Source organism: Periplaneta americana, chromosome 11 (genome assembly GCF_040183065.1).
Source record: "Periplaneta americana isolate PAMFEO1 chromosome 11, P.americana_PAMFEO1_priV1, whole genome shotgun sequence".
NCBI classification, from domain to species: Eukaryota; Metazoa; Arthropoda; class Insecta; order Blattodea; family Blattidae; genus Periplaneta; species Periplaneta americana.
Window position 1 is genome coordinate 178,896,137 of NC_091127.1, and position 12,936 is coordinate 178,909,072.

The following is a 12,936-nucleotide window of genomic DNA, read 5'->3' on the forward strand; positions in this document are numbered from 1 at the left end:
ATAATGATGCGCATTCGACAAACGCAGACAAATCTGCTCTTTTTAGTATTTTAAGACATAATTTGGTAGGTGCAGTCCGTGTTCTAAAATTTTCCCGAAGGATCTCTCAAGACAATCCATGTAACCTCTTATAATCATTCTATGCTCGGATATTGGCTTCCTTAATTATGATGTAAGAAAACTAAGTGTAACCAACATTTCTAACACGATTATTAGTAGTACATTTACAATTCTTTCAATAATTTAATTCCCTCTAATCCTCTTAGGATAAAGAACTCACACAGTCAAAATAGCACACTTCTGAGTGATTAGGTTTGACATATTTGTGCACAAAAATCTCTCGTTCTGTTAAGACAGTCAAAATAGGCTACCCTCGAAATTACGTTCATATAGACTTCAGCAACATATAATTGCGCAATTTTAATTGCTGATTACCTTTAATTTAATTATATGTGCATTTACATAAGAAGGTAACATAATATATTATGCATTATTTGCTAAATTTCTTCAGGGTGTGGTACATTCCAAATACGAATGGCCTTCTATACATAAATATGGCGTATGACCTCGAAGATTTAAAGTAACATATCATATAAAAAGGTAACGTACCTGTCCAAAGCTGCACAGAATTAACAGAACAGACATCCATTCCAGGAACGATAACTTTAACCTTATAAATCTATTAAAACTGAGTTTATTATAACATAATCTTCCAGTTCTACGTTCCAATCCACCAAACGCCATCACTGACATTTTTACTTCACAATATTCACGATTTTCTTCACAAAGTACAGTCTTTACACATCAATGCAACATAATGTTGTAACACAAATCTTCATAAAGTCTAACTCATACTTTTAGAAGAATACACATTTGTCTGAATAACACAAAATGCACAAACGTCTCGGACAAGACAACTACAACCTTTCTCCTTTTTCTACAGTGGGTGCGTTCTCCGTTGTATATGAGTCAACTACATGACCATGACGTAATTGTAAGCCGAATCACGCTTTCACGAATTGTATGGGTAGTGACGTAATTGTGACATTTTCATGTATTTATTGTGGTTGCTTCTGGTCAACACTGCTGCTGGAAGCGAAATAGTTCTAATGCATCTAAATTTCCCAAAATTCGTCATAACGAGCAATTTCTTTTCAATTTTATGAGATAATTATTACTAGGTACATTTGTGATGATTAAATATGTAACTCCTCGTAGCTTTGTTAAAAGTAATACTAATGAATACATACTATATAATATCAAAATGTACCTCTCACGTTATTTCCTACAGGAAGTATAATATTATATATATATACATATATACACGATACAATCACCCAATGTGCCCTTCCAGCACCTCTAGCTATTGACCTTGGAGCATGTTTTGAAAGATAAAGTATTAGAGAAGTCGGGTGTTTTCTGTCCAATAAATCATTACTTTGTAATTTTGGATACGAACGGAATAATGCTGCGAACGATTATTTGGCGAAGTGACATATTGAACGTAACTGTTAGGAAAGTTGTTCGAACAAATTTTGTGAAATGTTTGGGTGTAGAATTCATTAGAAGAAAACACCATATGCACAGGTAATTTTTGTCTCTTGAATATAATTAACAAAAGTCACATACAGGAAACTGCTGACGTACATACGTGTGTGTGTGTGTGTGTATGGATGAGTGAGAGAGATGACCAGATTGTGACTAGTTTCAGAAGTCCAGGTTAATAGTTTTGCATTGTTGTTCACTCCTAAGAGAGGAATGGAATGCAATGTAATAAATTAATTACTTCAGGGGCGGGGTCGCTCATACCATCCTAACCTAACTTAACCTTTCCGAGAAAAATAGAAACTGGCCTAAAGTAACTATTTACTTAGGTTTTTTTTTTTGCACGGAAGGGTAATTCTTCAGAAAAGATACACCAAAGAACTCATAATTTTCTTTTCTTTCACTGGCGTCATTGAGATAATTTTAGTGGTAAACGCGTGGTTTACTTTCAGCCATAGATACTTTCAACGTAAAAATCGTTTTTGATCTTGGGCTTACCGGTACCTGAATAGTATAATGCACTGCTGTAGTCCCTCTCCCCCTACTTGTTACAAATGAAACACTCGAGAAGTCCAGGACGCAATATTAGGCAAATTGACTATTTCCCTAGTAATTCGCCCTGGACCTCTGACATATTATATTCATAGTTAGTAACAAGTGGGGGGGGGGGGGATGTAACAGTGCATTTAAATATAGATCAACAGCAAACGATTATTATATTGCAAGTATTTATGGTTGCAAACTGAATCCAAGTATTTATCACTATATAATGTCTCACAGAAGCCGTGAAGGAAAAGAAAATAGTGTTTCCTTTGGTGTAGCTTTTCTGGAAAAATCTAGATAATGCTGACAGCACAGCAGCGCCGACTACTCCCGCCACTAGTCACCTGCCCGTACAGTGTCATGTAAAACAAAAGAAAATACACAGGGTTGCCAGATGATTCTAGATCAATGTCGCCAACTATACACCTACAAGGCGCCAGAAAGTAGCCAATTATCTCTGAAGTTGATAGCATATATATATATATATATATATATATATATATATATATATATATATATATATATATATATATGATCTAGGTTGATAGTGAAAGGAGTAATAAACTTAAAAAAACCTACAGTGTAATTATGAACATATCCATTCATAATCATTAATACATTTGTAATAATAATAATAATAATAATAATAATAATAATAATAATAATAATATTATTATTATTATTATTATTATTATTATTATTATTATTATTATTTAATACAAAGATTCAGGATCATTAAGTGGCATTATTCGGCTATGATACTTGCATTTTGCTGTTTGTTTACAGATATTACATACTTTACAAATTACTTCATTCGAATTTTTCTTAAAATCCATAGCTTCTTGAAGCCAGCCTGAAAACATTAATTTTCTGCATTAGGTGTGTTTATAGTCTAATGGTGCATTTTTTAAAATGGTAGTGATTTTGAATTATGACTAAATACCGGTACTGAATTTTGAGACTTGAATATATAATTTTAATTAAATTACAATTATCTTTAGCCCAAGGCTGCTTCTCCCACTCCTTGTACTTTCTGCACCTCTCATATTTCGGCTTCTTCTACATAAACGTTATCACAGTTAAAGAAAGCAACCAAGTGAAAGAAAGAATCAGCTAATAGGCCCGTAAATTGCTGATTTCCCGCTATTATTAATTAACAGCTTGCTGCTCAACATTGTTTCTATTAATTATCAAAGTTTAGAGGGACTATTTTACTATTTTCTATGCAACCTTGCTATTGATGCTGCTCTTCAGTGTATTGTCAGAATCTTCTAGGAATTTGATAGGGATTTGTTCCAAAAAGGTACCTAATTTGGAAGGGGTAGGCCTATATGAGTGTTGGGCAAATGAAGGAATTGAAAACACAAAATTTCTGGTCAGCTTTCATAAGGGGGGGAAAGATGATAGTAAATCCAATTTATTTTGCTGCTTGTTCATTGTGCTATGAGAATTAAATGTGATTCGATGACATATCCAAATTCACCCAAGTAACGGATTGTTTTGCCAAGTAATATTTTACGTACAATTAATGTTTCCTTCATGTGCTGGAAAACGATCTCCTGTGATTTTTCCCTTGACTATATTAATACAAACTGCTTTGTGTGTGTTGATGTCCAAACCAATTTCATGAAACCTACAAACAGCCATGTTAGTAAGTTCTAGGGCAGATTCTTTATCTTTACCAATGATTAATATGTCGTCTGTGAAACCTAGCATAGTGTTTCGAACAGAAAGTAGGGAAAAACCATACTTTGACGCTACAATGTCCTTAGTTAAGTTCAAATATATGAGTGGCTAAATTATATAGAGTGGAAGACGGTGGTGGGGGGGAGCCTTGCATGACTCACCATTTCAAAGTAAGTGATTTAGTTTTTGAGCATTTAATCTCAATTTCTGTTTGATTCCCTTCCTGTAGAGACAAAATAAACTCTATAATAAAAGTTCAACCACATTCAAATTTAAATGTTTAAACAACTGTTATATTTAACTATTTTATAATTTCAATGATTACTTTATGATTAAATTGTGAACACTGTACAAACTTGATCTCTTTGTTTATTTTAAGATATTAATCAACTCTCTAAGTTTTGAAGATGCGGGGGAGTTCTCAAGGGATTTCCTCAAATGCATGTGCCCTATATTATCGAATGCTTTGCAGATGTCTAGGAATACCAAAGTGACATCTCTTTTCTCATTTTAACTAGTTTCAATATTAATTGCAATATTGAAGTGTTGAGTATTGTGCCAGGTGAGTTTGTAAAACCTGTTTGAAGTTCATTAAAAGTTACAATTTCCCTTACTTTACAATCTAGAATACATTCAACTACTCTTTTCAACACAGAGAAAATTATCAGCCACCAATTGGAAGGAGACTTCTCCTTTCCTAATGTTGTTGTTGTTTTCTAATGCCAGGCGTTTGACAATAAAGTCATTCGACCTCTTGCACTCCAATATTTTTCAAAGATATTATCATGGCCAGCCACTGAAGTGCAGATTTTGAGGTGTTCCGAATCCATTTCTTCGTTTGAGTTGCACAATGGGCAGTTAGGGGACTGATATATTCCAATTCTATGCAGGTGTTTGGCCAAACAATCATGGTCTGTTGCCAATCTAAATGCAGCTACAGACGATTTTCGTGGTAAATCGGGAATTAACTGTGGATTTTGATGCAGAGAGTTCCACCTTTCCTAATGTGTAAGTTAGTACTGTTTGGGCATTTAAAGCAGGATGGGTTGAACGAAGTTTCCAACATTCTAGTAGCTATTAATGCTAGAACATGTGACAGAGTCTTCTTTAATGGCTCTCATTAAGACGTGGTCAGGACGTGGAGATGTATCAATGGCAATTCTAGCAATAGGCAGTAAAACTTCCTCTTTTAATATGGTGTGAGGATAGGAATTATCAAGTACAAGTCCAAACACTTCCGACAGAGGGAGGAGAAAAGAGCCGAGATATTCGAGGAATTCTACTCACCAGACGCTATGATCGATAGCTGGCGGGACCTAACCAGGAACTACGAACCGCCATCACGCACCTAGCTGTCCATGGCTTCCACCATAAGTTTTGCGAAAAAACCTATTTCCATGAACCAAACAAAAACTGCGTGTGTAATCTGTGCCACAAAAAATGTGGAAGATATAATTTTGACAAAAGCAAAAATCGCACAAAATCATTGCAAGAATACTTAGTAAAGAACCGTAGTGCACCCAACGAACTTATGCACTTTCGTGCGCGTTCCTACTTTATTATAAGTACAAGTCTATCGGAATCTAATAGTGTATTAGGATAGTTATTTCTAATGCAGTTGTTCCTAGTTGAAAAAAGGTTGTGGAAATGATTTTCTGATTCTGTAGTTGGAATATTACATTGCAGTTCCTCATTGCCAAGAATGCAACAGACAGCCTTCCTTCGCTGATTATAAAATTGAAGTTGTGTTAACTGGTAAAGGTATTTAGCTTATTTTTTAGTTCTATCATGTTCTGTTTTTCTTTTAGGATAAGTGGATTGCTAATATTGTCGTTGGATTTTTTTTTTACTAAAGGCTGGTATTTAACTGTTCGTCATTCACTCATATAAAATCAGTTGTGTAGACCAAGTTAGCGATAGAGTTGTTGCCCAGGGTATGCCATAGTAGGTTGTTCTATGCTACACTTGCGATGAGATGAGACAAGACTTGTAGGGCTGCCACAAGGCAACTGGAGCTCCCGGAGAAATCCTCTGTGTTACCTGGACCACAGACTTGCCCAAAACAAGTTGTAAATCAGGGGTAAGCCAGGGATCGAACCTGGTCCACAGGATTATAAGTCCAGCGCTCTAGCCACTAGACCACCATGGTGCCATTTTTGTTCAATATTAAACATTTTATTATTTTTCTCAATATTTCCTTGCAAGATGTTTAGTCCTAGGGAAAACATTTAGTGCATTAGACAGAAATTTAGTGAAATTGGCAATAACCTCATTAAAACTATGGTTATTTAATTGCTTAAATTTTTTCTTCCACTGCCCAATTTCAATTTTAACTTAGTGTAATTTATATCAGAAGAAAAAAATATTATATAAACTAAATCTTCAAAAAGAAATAGTATTCCAATGGATGCCTAGTCATTGTGGCATTACTGGAAATGAGATTGTTGATAATATTGCTAAACAGGCAACATCTTTGGGGCCCAAACCTATGCAAATAACTTCTTTTCCCAGCGCATATTCTGCAGTTAATTCTCATTTAATAAATTTATGGGTCGAATTATGGCTTTCTTCTGATAACGTCCAAGTACTTCAAAACATTCAAAAGAAACCTAATGATTTACAAATGTTCTGCAACATTCCCAGACACATACAAACTTTCTTAGGAAGAGCCAGGACAGACCATATTATCACTCAGAAGTATCTTCACCACTTTAATCTTGTTGATTCTAGTAGTTGTTACTGGTGCAACAATAACGAAGATGATTTGGAACATATCCTCTTAAACTGCCCTGTCACAAACATGCATAGAACTAATCTGAAATCTGCAATCCCTGTAACCTTGGACAATTCTCTCCAATATATACTGAATACACCTCATCTTTGGAATGTGGCTGCTGAAATATACAACCAGCATCGTGCTTTTTACCCATAATTTGTAAGAAGAGGAAATTCGTAGTGAAACATAGTGGAACACGTGTTGTCAGCAAATAGCTGGATATACTACGAAGATAGATACCAGAAGAAGGAATGTCATGTTTTGGCTCTTTAAGCGAAGTTGACTGGTGGATATCGTTCTGTGTAGATTGAGTGTTATGCTGTCTGGAGATAAATTTTCCTCTATGGATACTAGGGTGCTTATACGAATACCGAGGCCTTTGATGCCAGAAAAAGATCTACTACAATGAACACAGGAGTCTTTATCAAGAGTATTGTTTAATTGACTTGAGCAGGATGTCATGTTGTATACTGCTATAATATATTTACACGATAATATTATAATATATCCATTTGTTACTTTAATACTGATTTCATTAATATTATGTAGGCCTAGGTATTGTTTACATTGCCAATGGAAACTTTGTGATAATAAGTTAAAGGGACAATTGTCAGTGCGTAACTAGCTGAAATTTGCTATTAAATTTGTAATTCCACTGATACTAACGTCAGTACTAATTGACAGTATGCAGTAGTATAATTTAAAGAAGTTATAGCTGGCGCCAGCATTTTTGGCATGTGTCCTAGATATAGGTTGTTGTTTTCTAATGCCAGGCATTTGACAATAAAGTCATTTGACCTCTTGAACTCTAATATTTTTCAAAGATATTATCATGGTTAGCCAATGATGCACAGATTTTGAGATGTTCTGAATCCATTTCTGTCCTAGATATATAGTGCCCAGTTTGTGAGCATGTTGCTAGTGTAGCTGAGAATGGTAAAACACTCGTGCTTAACATTCCCGCTACTTAGTTCACACGCCAAAAACGGTGACGCAGACTATATTACCACTTATCTTGATAAAAGCGAAGAAAAAGCTGAAAATCTGAGAGCTTCATAATGAATGTTGTTAACTAATCCACAGCCTTCTTATGAAATTTCATGAACTATGAACTCTAACGAACACAATTTTATTTTAATGTGAGGGGTTATTTGGACACTTATTCCCAGATGCTGTTTACTTTATCAGGTTTCTCAATTTGAATAATTAGCGCAAGAATGACAGTAGGCACCAGACTGAAAATATTCACAAATCAAATGTTACAGTTAAAAATAATGAAGTTCTTGGCTTCTGTAGTAACAAACATCTTCATTAGGAAGTCGTCTTCAGTTTCTTGAGTATTATTTGTTCAAGTCAGTAGGCTTTAGTTTTGAATATAGTAACTCAATGCAAAATGTGAATCTACCTTTTTCATTTATTTCTTCATCTTTTGAAGATGAAATCTTGTTTAATTTACTATAGACTTAACAGGTGCACTCTATTAAGAACAGTTCTCTTACTAATATCAGCTTTCAAAGAAAGTTAATAGATGGCAACAATTAGTTACGGGAATTAGGAGGTTTGACCCACTTTAACACCTACTTCTTCTCCTTTCCTTTACATTGAATTTAAATACTGTTCATGTACATAAACATTTCTGTAAATGCGAAATACTTAACTTTTATTTTTTCAACATAAAGTAAAGTAACACCAAGGTGGTTTGATCCACACATAATATAAATTGTTACAGTTACCTGGTACTGAAATCTGTCATAATACAATTTTACCAATGAATTATGACTCCTAATATTTTATCATATTAACATGAGAAATTCGATTGTCATTGATCCAATCACGTGAAAACAGAAAAAAATATTGGAATAATAGTTTCATAGCATTGATAGCACAACATAACCACCACACTCCTGTTTCTGCTGATGTTAATTTAACAACTTGCTTTTCTCCCATAACTAATAATTTTTCTTGTTTGGTGCTGTGACAAAAGTGGTAAAACCTGCCTTATGAATGTTATATACAGTATTTCTTGTTGTTCGTGGAAATGTTTATAAAAACTTCTTTTTATATATATTTGACAAAAACTATTTTATTGTTGGTTTTTAAAAGGCAGTAATCGTTTCTGAAGTTCTTTGTGGACTCTTTTAACGACCGATCTTGGCGATGATGATGATGATGATGATGATGATGATGATGATGATGATGATGATGATGATGACAGTAATAGTGTATTGCTTATGAAAGTAAAAACAATATCTTAGAGGTTTATAGGTGGGTCAAATCTCCTTAAAATCCCAATCACATTATTTTGTTTGTAAATGTCAAAATAGTTTTGGCATTAACAATTGATTGTGACTGAGTTATTATTCGTACCTCGTATAATATTTTCTTATAATAACACCATTTACTCCTCACAAACGAAATGTAAATACTACAAATAAAATTATGAAAACTTATAAATACTTCCTTACTTCTTTTGAATGCTAGCAGAAACTAACACATAAGTTCTAGCTCGTACTGTGAAAGTTCTTATCTTTCCATAGTGTACGACAGCACCTGCCAATATATATTACCAATTATCATTCCATAGTGTATGACAGCACCTGGGAATGTTGTATTACCAATACTACTTAAAAGTAGGTCAAACCTCATAAGTTCCTCATATTACTGTACGTATATAAAATAATATGAGGAAGTGTACGCAGTAAACTGTCACTTAATTTATTTTTATTTTTTTGTCTTAATGGGATAATAAACATAGGCCTGATTTATGTAATATGATTATTCACTATTATTTGTAGTTAGTTTTTATTACTGTACTTAACTTTTGCGTGCCACTTACTTACAAATGGCTTTTAAGGAACCCGAAGGTTCATTGCCACCCTCACATAAGCCCACCATCGGTCCCTATCCTGTGCAAGATTAATCCATTCCCTACCATCATATCCCACCTCCCTCAAATCCATTTTAATATTATCTTCCTATCTACGTCTCGGCCTCCCCAAAGGTCTATTTCCCTCCGGTCTCCCAACTGACACTCTATATGCATTTCTGGATTTGCCCATACATGCTACCTGCCCTGTCCATCTCAAATGTCTGGATTTAATGTTCCTAATTATGTCAGGTGAATAATACAATGCGTGCAGTTCTGCATTGTGTAACTTTCTCCATTCTCCTGTAACTTCATCCCTCTTAGCTCCAAATATTTTCCTAAGAACCTTATTCTCAAACACCCTTAATCTCTCTCCTCTTTCAAAGTGAGAGTCCAAGTTTTACAATCATACAGAACAACCGATAATATAACTGTTTTATAAATTCTAACTTTCAGATTTTTTGACAGCAGACTAGATGACAAAAGCTTCTCAACCGAATAATAACACGCATTTCCCATATTTATTCTGCGTTTAATTTCCTCCTGAGTGTCATTTATATTTGTTACTGTTGCTCCAAGATATTTGAATTTTTCCATCTCTTCAAAGGATAAATCTCCAATTTTTATATTTTCATTTCGTACAATATTCTGGTCACGAGACATAATCATATACTTAGTCTTTTCGGGATTTACTTCCAAACCTATCTCTTTACTTGCTTCAAATAAAATTTCCGTATTTTCCCTAATCGTTCGTGGATTTTCTCCTAACATATGTCATCCGCATAGACAAGAAGCTGATGTAACCGGTTCAATACCAAACTCTGTCTGTTATCTTGAACTTTCCTAATGGCATATTCTAGACCGAAGTTAAAAAGTAAAGGTGATGATGCATCTCCTTGCTTTAGCCAGCAGTGAATTCGAAAAGCATCAGATAGAAACTGGCCTATACGGACTCTGCTGTACATTTCAATGAGACACACTTTGATTAATCGAACTAGTTTCTTGGGAATATCAAATTCAATAAGAATATCATATAATACTTCTCTCTTAACCGAGTCATATGCCTTTTTGAAATCGATGAATAACTGATGTACTGTACCGTTACACTCCTATTTTTTCTCCAATATCTGTCCAATACAAAAAATCTAAAAAATAGTCTATCTATTATGCCTAAAACCGCACTGATGATCCCCAATAATTTCATCTACGTACGGAGTTAATCTTCTCAAAAGAATATTGGACAAAATTTTGTACGACATCAACTAAAGTGATATTCCTCGACATTTACCACAGTTAGTCTTGTCCTCTTTCTTAAAAATAGGTACAATTATGGACTCCTTCTGGTACAATTTCCTTTTCTCAAATAGCAAGTATAAGTTTATAAATTTCGCTAGATAATGCACTTCCACCCTCTTATATTAATTCTGCTGGAATTTGATCGATACCTGGAGACTTGTACTTTTTCAGATTTTCTATCGCAATTTCGACTTCTGAAAGTATGGGTTCAGGTATAAATGGCTCAGCAATTTATATTTGATTTTCGTCCCGATCATTTCTATTTGGCCCATGTACATTTAGTAGTTGGCCAAAATAGTTTTTCCATCTGTTCAGGACTGAATGAGAGTCTGCAAGCAAGTCACCATTCTCATCCTTGATCACGTTTACCCTTGCCTGACTCTATGCATAATTTTTCTGAAGAGCCCAAATGTACATGCCTTAATCATAGTATCTTAATTGCAGGTATGGGAACTTCTTACTTGAAAAAAAAAGCTTGTCATGGAGATGGGACAAGACACAAAAATGTTACTATAGTCCAGATTTACCTTCACATACAAAAGTAGCTCTTCCAGCTTTGTCACCAACCATGGAAGTGGGCACTATTGTCAGTTGGGAGAAAAAGGAAGGCAAGTAGGCACAAAAGTTTTATTAGCTTTAAGTGATAGCATAATATGAATTATAATGAAAAATAACCATATATTATAATTCATATGTCGTAAATGTTTACAGTTTATATTCTTTGTTTGTATATAAAGGGATTATTTAACATTATATTAGGTTGATTAAAATCCTTTTAGACAAGAGCATGACATTTATTTAACAGCGAAAATACAAAAAACATACACTCTTCTTCAGACCGGAGTCCCATTATTTTTTATGACAGTTTGACATCTTTTTGTCAGTAGTTGAATTTGGTGGCTATACCATTCTCGGACTTACAGACGATCGAGAAACTCTTATAATTGTCAATTGGATATCATAATTATTGACTTACTGTCATGTAATAAATGAGCCATTGACCAGAATAAACCATATTTGGAGGTGCAGTGTCTGGGTTGCTGAATGCATAAAAAGTCAGTGTTTTTTTTTTTTTTTTTTTTGGCCATGTCAAACATTATTGATAGGTTCAGTTTTGTGATTCTGATAAAAAACTATAGTTGCATCGCTCTTATTTCCGGCAGCCAACCACATTGCAGGGTGGCTACATTTAAACATGTGTGTCTTGTCATTCGCTGCTGATGATGATATGCACTTCCTAAGGCTCGATAAATACTGAATATAATCGCCCGCCATTTTGGTTCTTTCACTGGCATTTGCAGAAACCTCACGAGGACGCTATTTGCCGCACCGTTAAACATTATCATGTCATAGCTCCTAGGAGAGTCAGTCAATTCCGCTGTAACTTTTAGGATTCATAGATAAATGTCTAAGGAAAGCATAGAAAAAAATTCTAAATCAAATTCTTTTTTGGAAAGTGAGAAAAAATTATTAATTTCGAAGTGAGCCATCCAAAATAGACATTGACATGAAGTGACAAACTTTTTTATTTTCACGTTAAATGGGGTGTCAGAGCGAGAAATGTTTAATAGTGCGGCAAATAGATTCTTCGTCTGGTAGCTCGGCAACGAAAGAACAAAAATGGCGAACGATAATACCTACCTAGACTTTATAGAGCCTTCACTTCCTAAGGCGTAAGGAAAGAGGAGGAGTCATGCCGGAAATAACAGCATTGCGACTATAGCTTTCAGTTGGCTAGAGAGAGATAGCAAGTAATGTTAAAAGTTTTGTACACGATTCAGTTATTATGAATACAGTTTGGCATCAATAGCTCAACCATTCAGAATAAGTTTGTAGAATAGTATACTCCCAAATTTCACCAAGATATACCATATTTGTGCCAAATGACTCTGTTTCTTGGTTACAAAGTTTCCGTCACTTTCCCTTGTCTGCATTGCATAGAGACCCACTTTTGTTTTATCCTCCTAAATTGACAGGCTGTTTCTCTTGCTTACAGAGTATTCAGGACTTTTTTTTTGTCTGAATTGTATATAGACACTAATTTTTTTAGCCTTTTTAAAAATTGACAAATTCCTTCTATGTTTTTTTTATTGGGTTTTTTTTACGACGCTGTATCAACATCTAGGTTATTTAGCATCTGAATGATATGAAGGTGATAATGCTGGTGAAATGAGTCCGGGGTCCAGCACTGAAAGTTACCTAGCATTTACTAGTATTGGGTTGA

At 34.5% G+C, this 12,936-nt stretch overlaps 2 protein-coding genes across 5 annotated transcripts in view; one reads left to right on the forward strand and one right to left on the reverse strand.

Moving 5' to 3' along the window:
- Npc1a (Niemann-Pick type C-1a) overlaps positions 1 to 968 on the reverse strand; it is a 150,100-nt gene extending 149,132 nt beyond the window's left edge. For 2 of the 4 annotated variants that reach the window (XM_069840562.1, XM_069840561.1), the window contains exon 1: positions 610 to 967. In XM_069840562.1, coding sequence (XP_069696663.1) covers positions 610 to 753 — 144 coding nt within the window. In that variant the 5' untranslated portion in view covers positions 754 to 967. Of the gene's footprint in view, positions 1 to 609 lie in introns of all 4 variants that reach the window. The other 2 variants (XM_069840564.1, XM_069840565.1) reach the window with 2 other exon arrangements.
- A 298-nt stretch (positions 969 to 1,266) lies between these two features.
- muc (dihydrolipoamide S-acetyltransferase muc) overlaps positions 1,267 to 12,936 on the forward strand; it is a 42,006-nt gene continuing 30,336 nt past the window's right edge. The window contains exons 1-2 of the mRNA XM_069840566.1: positions 1,267 to 1,587; positions 11,157 to 11,320. Coding sequence (XP_069696667.1) covers positions 1,466 to 1,587; positions 11,157 to 11,320 — 286 coding nt within the window. The 5' untranslated portion in view covers positions 1,267 to 1,465. The remainder of the gene's footprint in view (positions 1,588 to 11,156; positions 11,321 to 12,936) is intronic.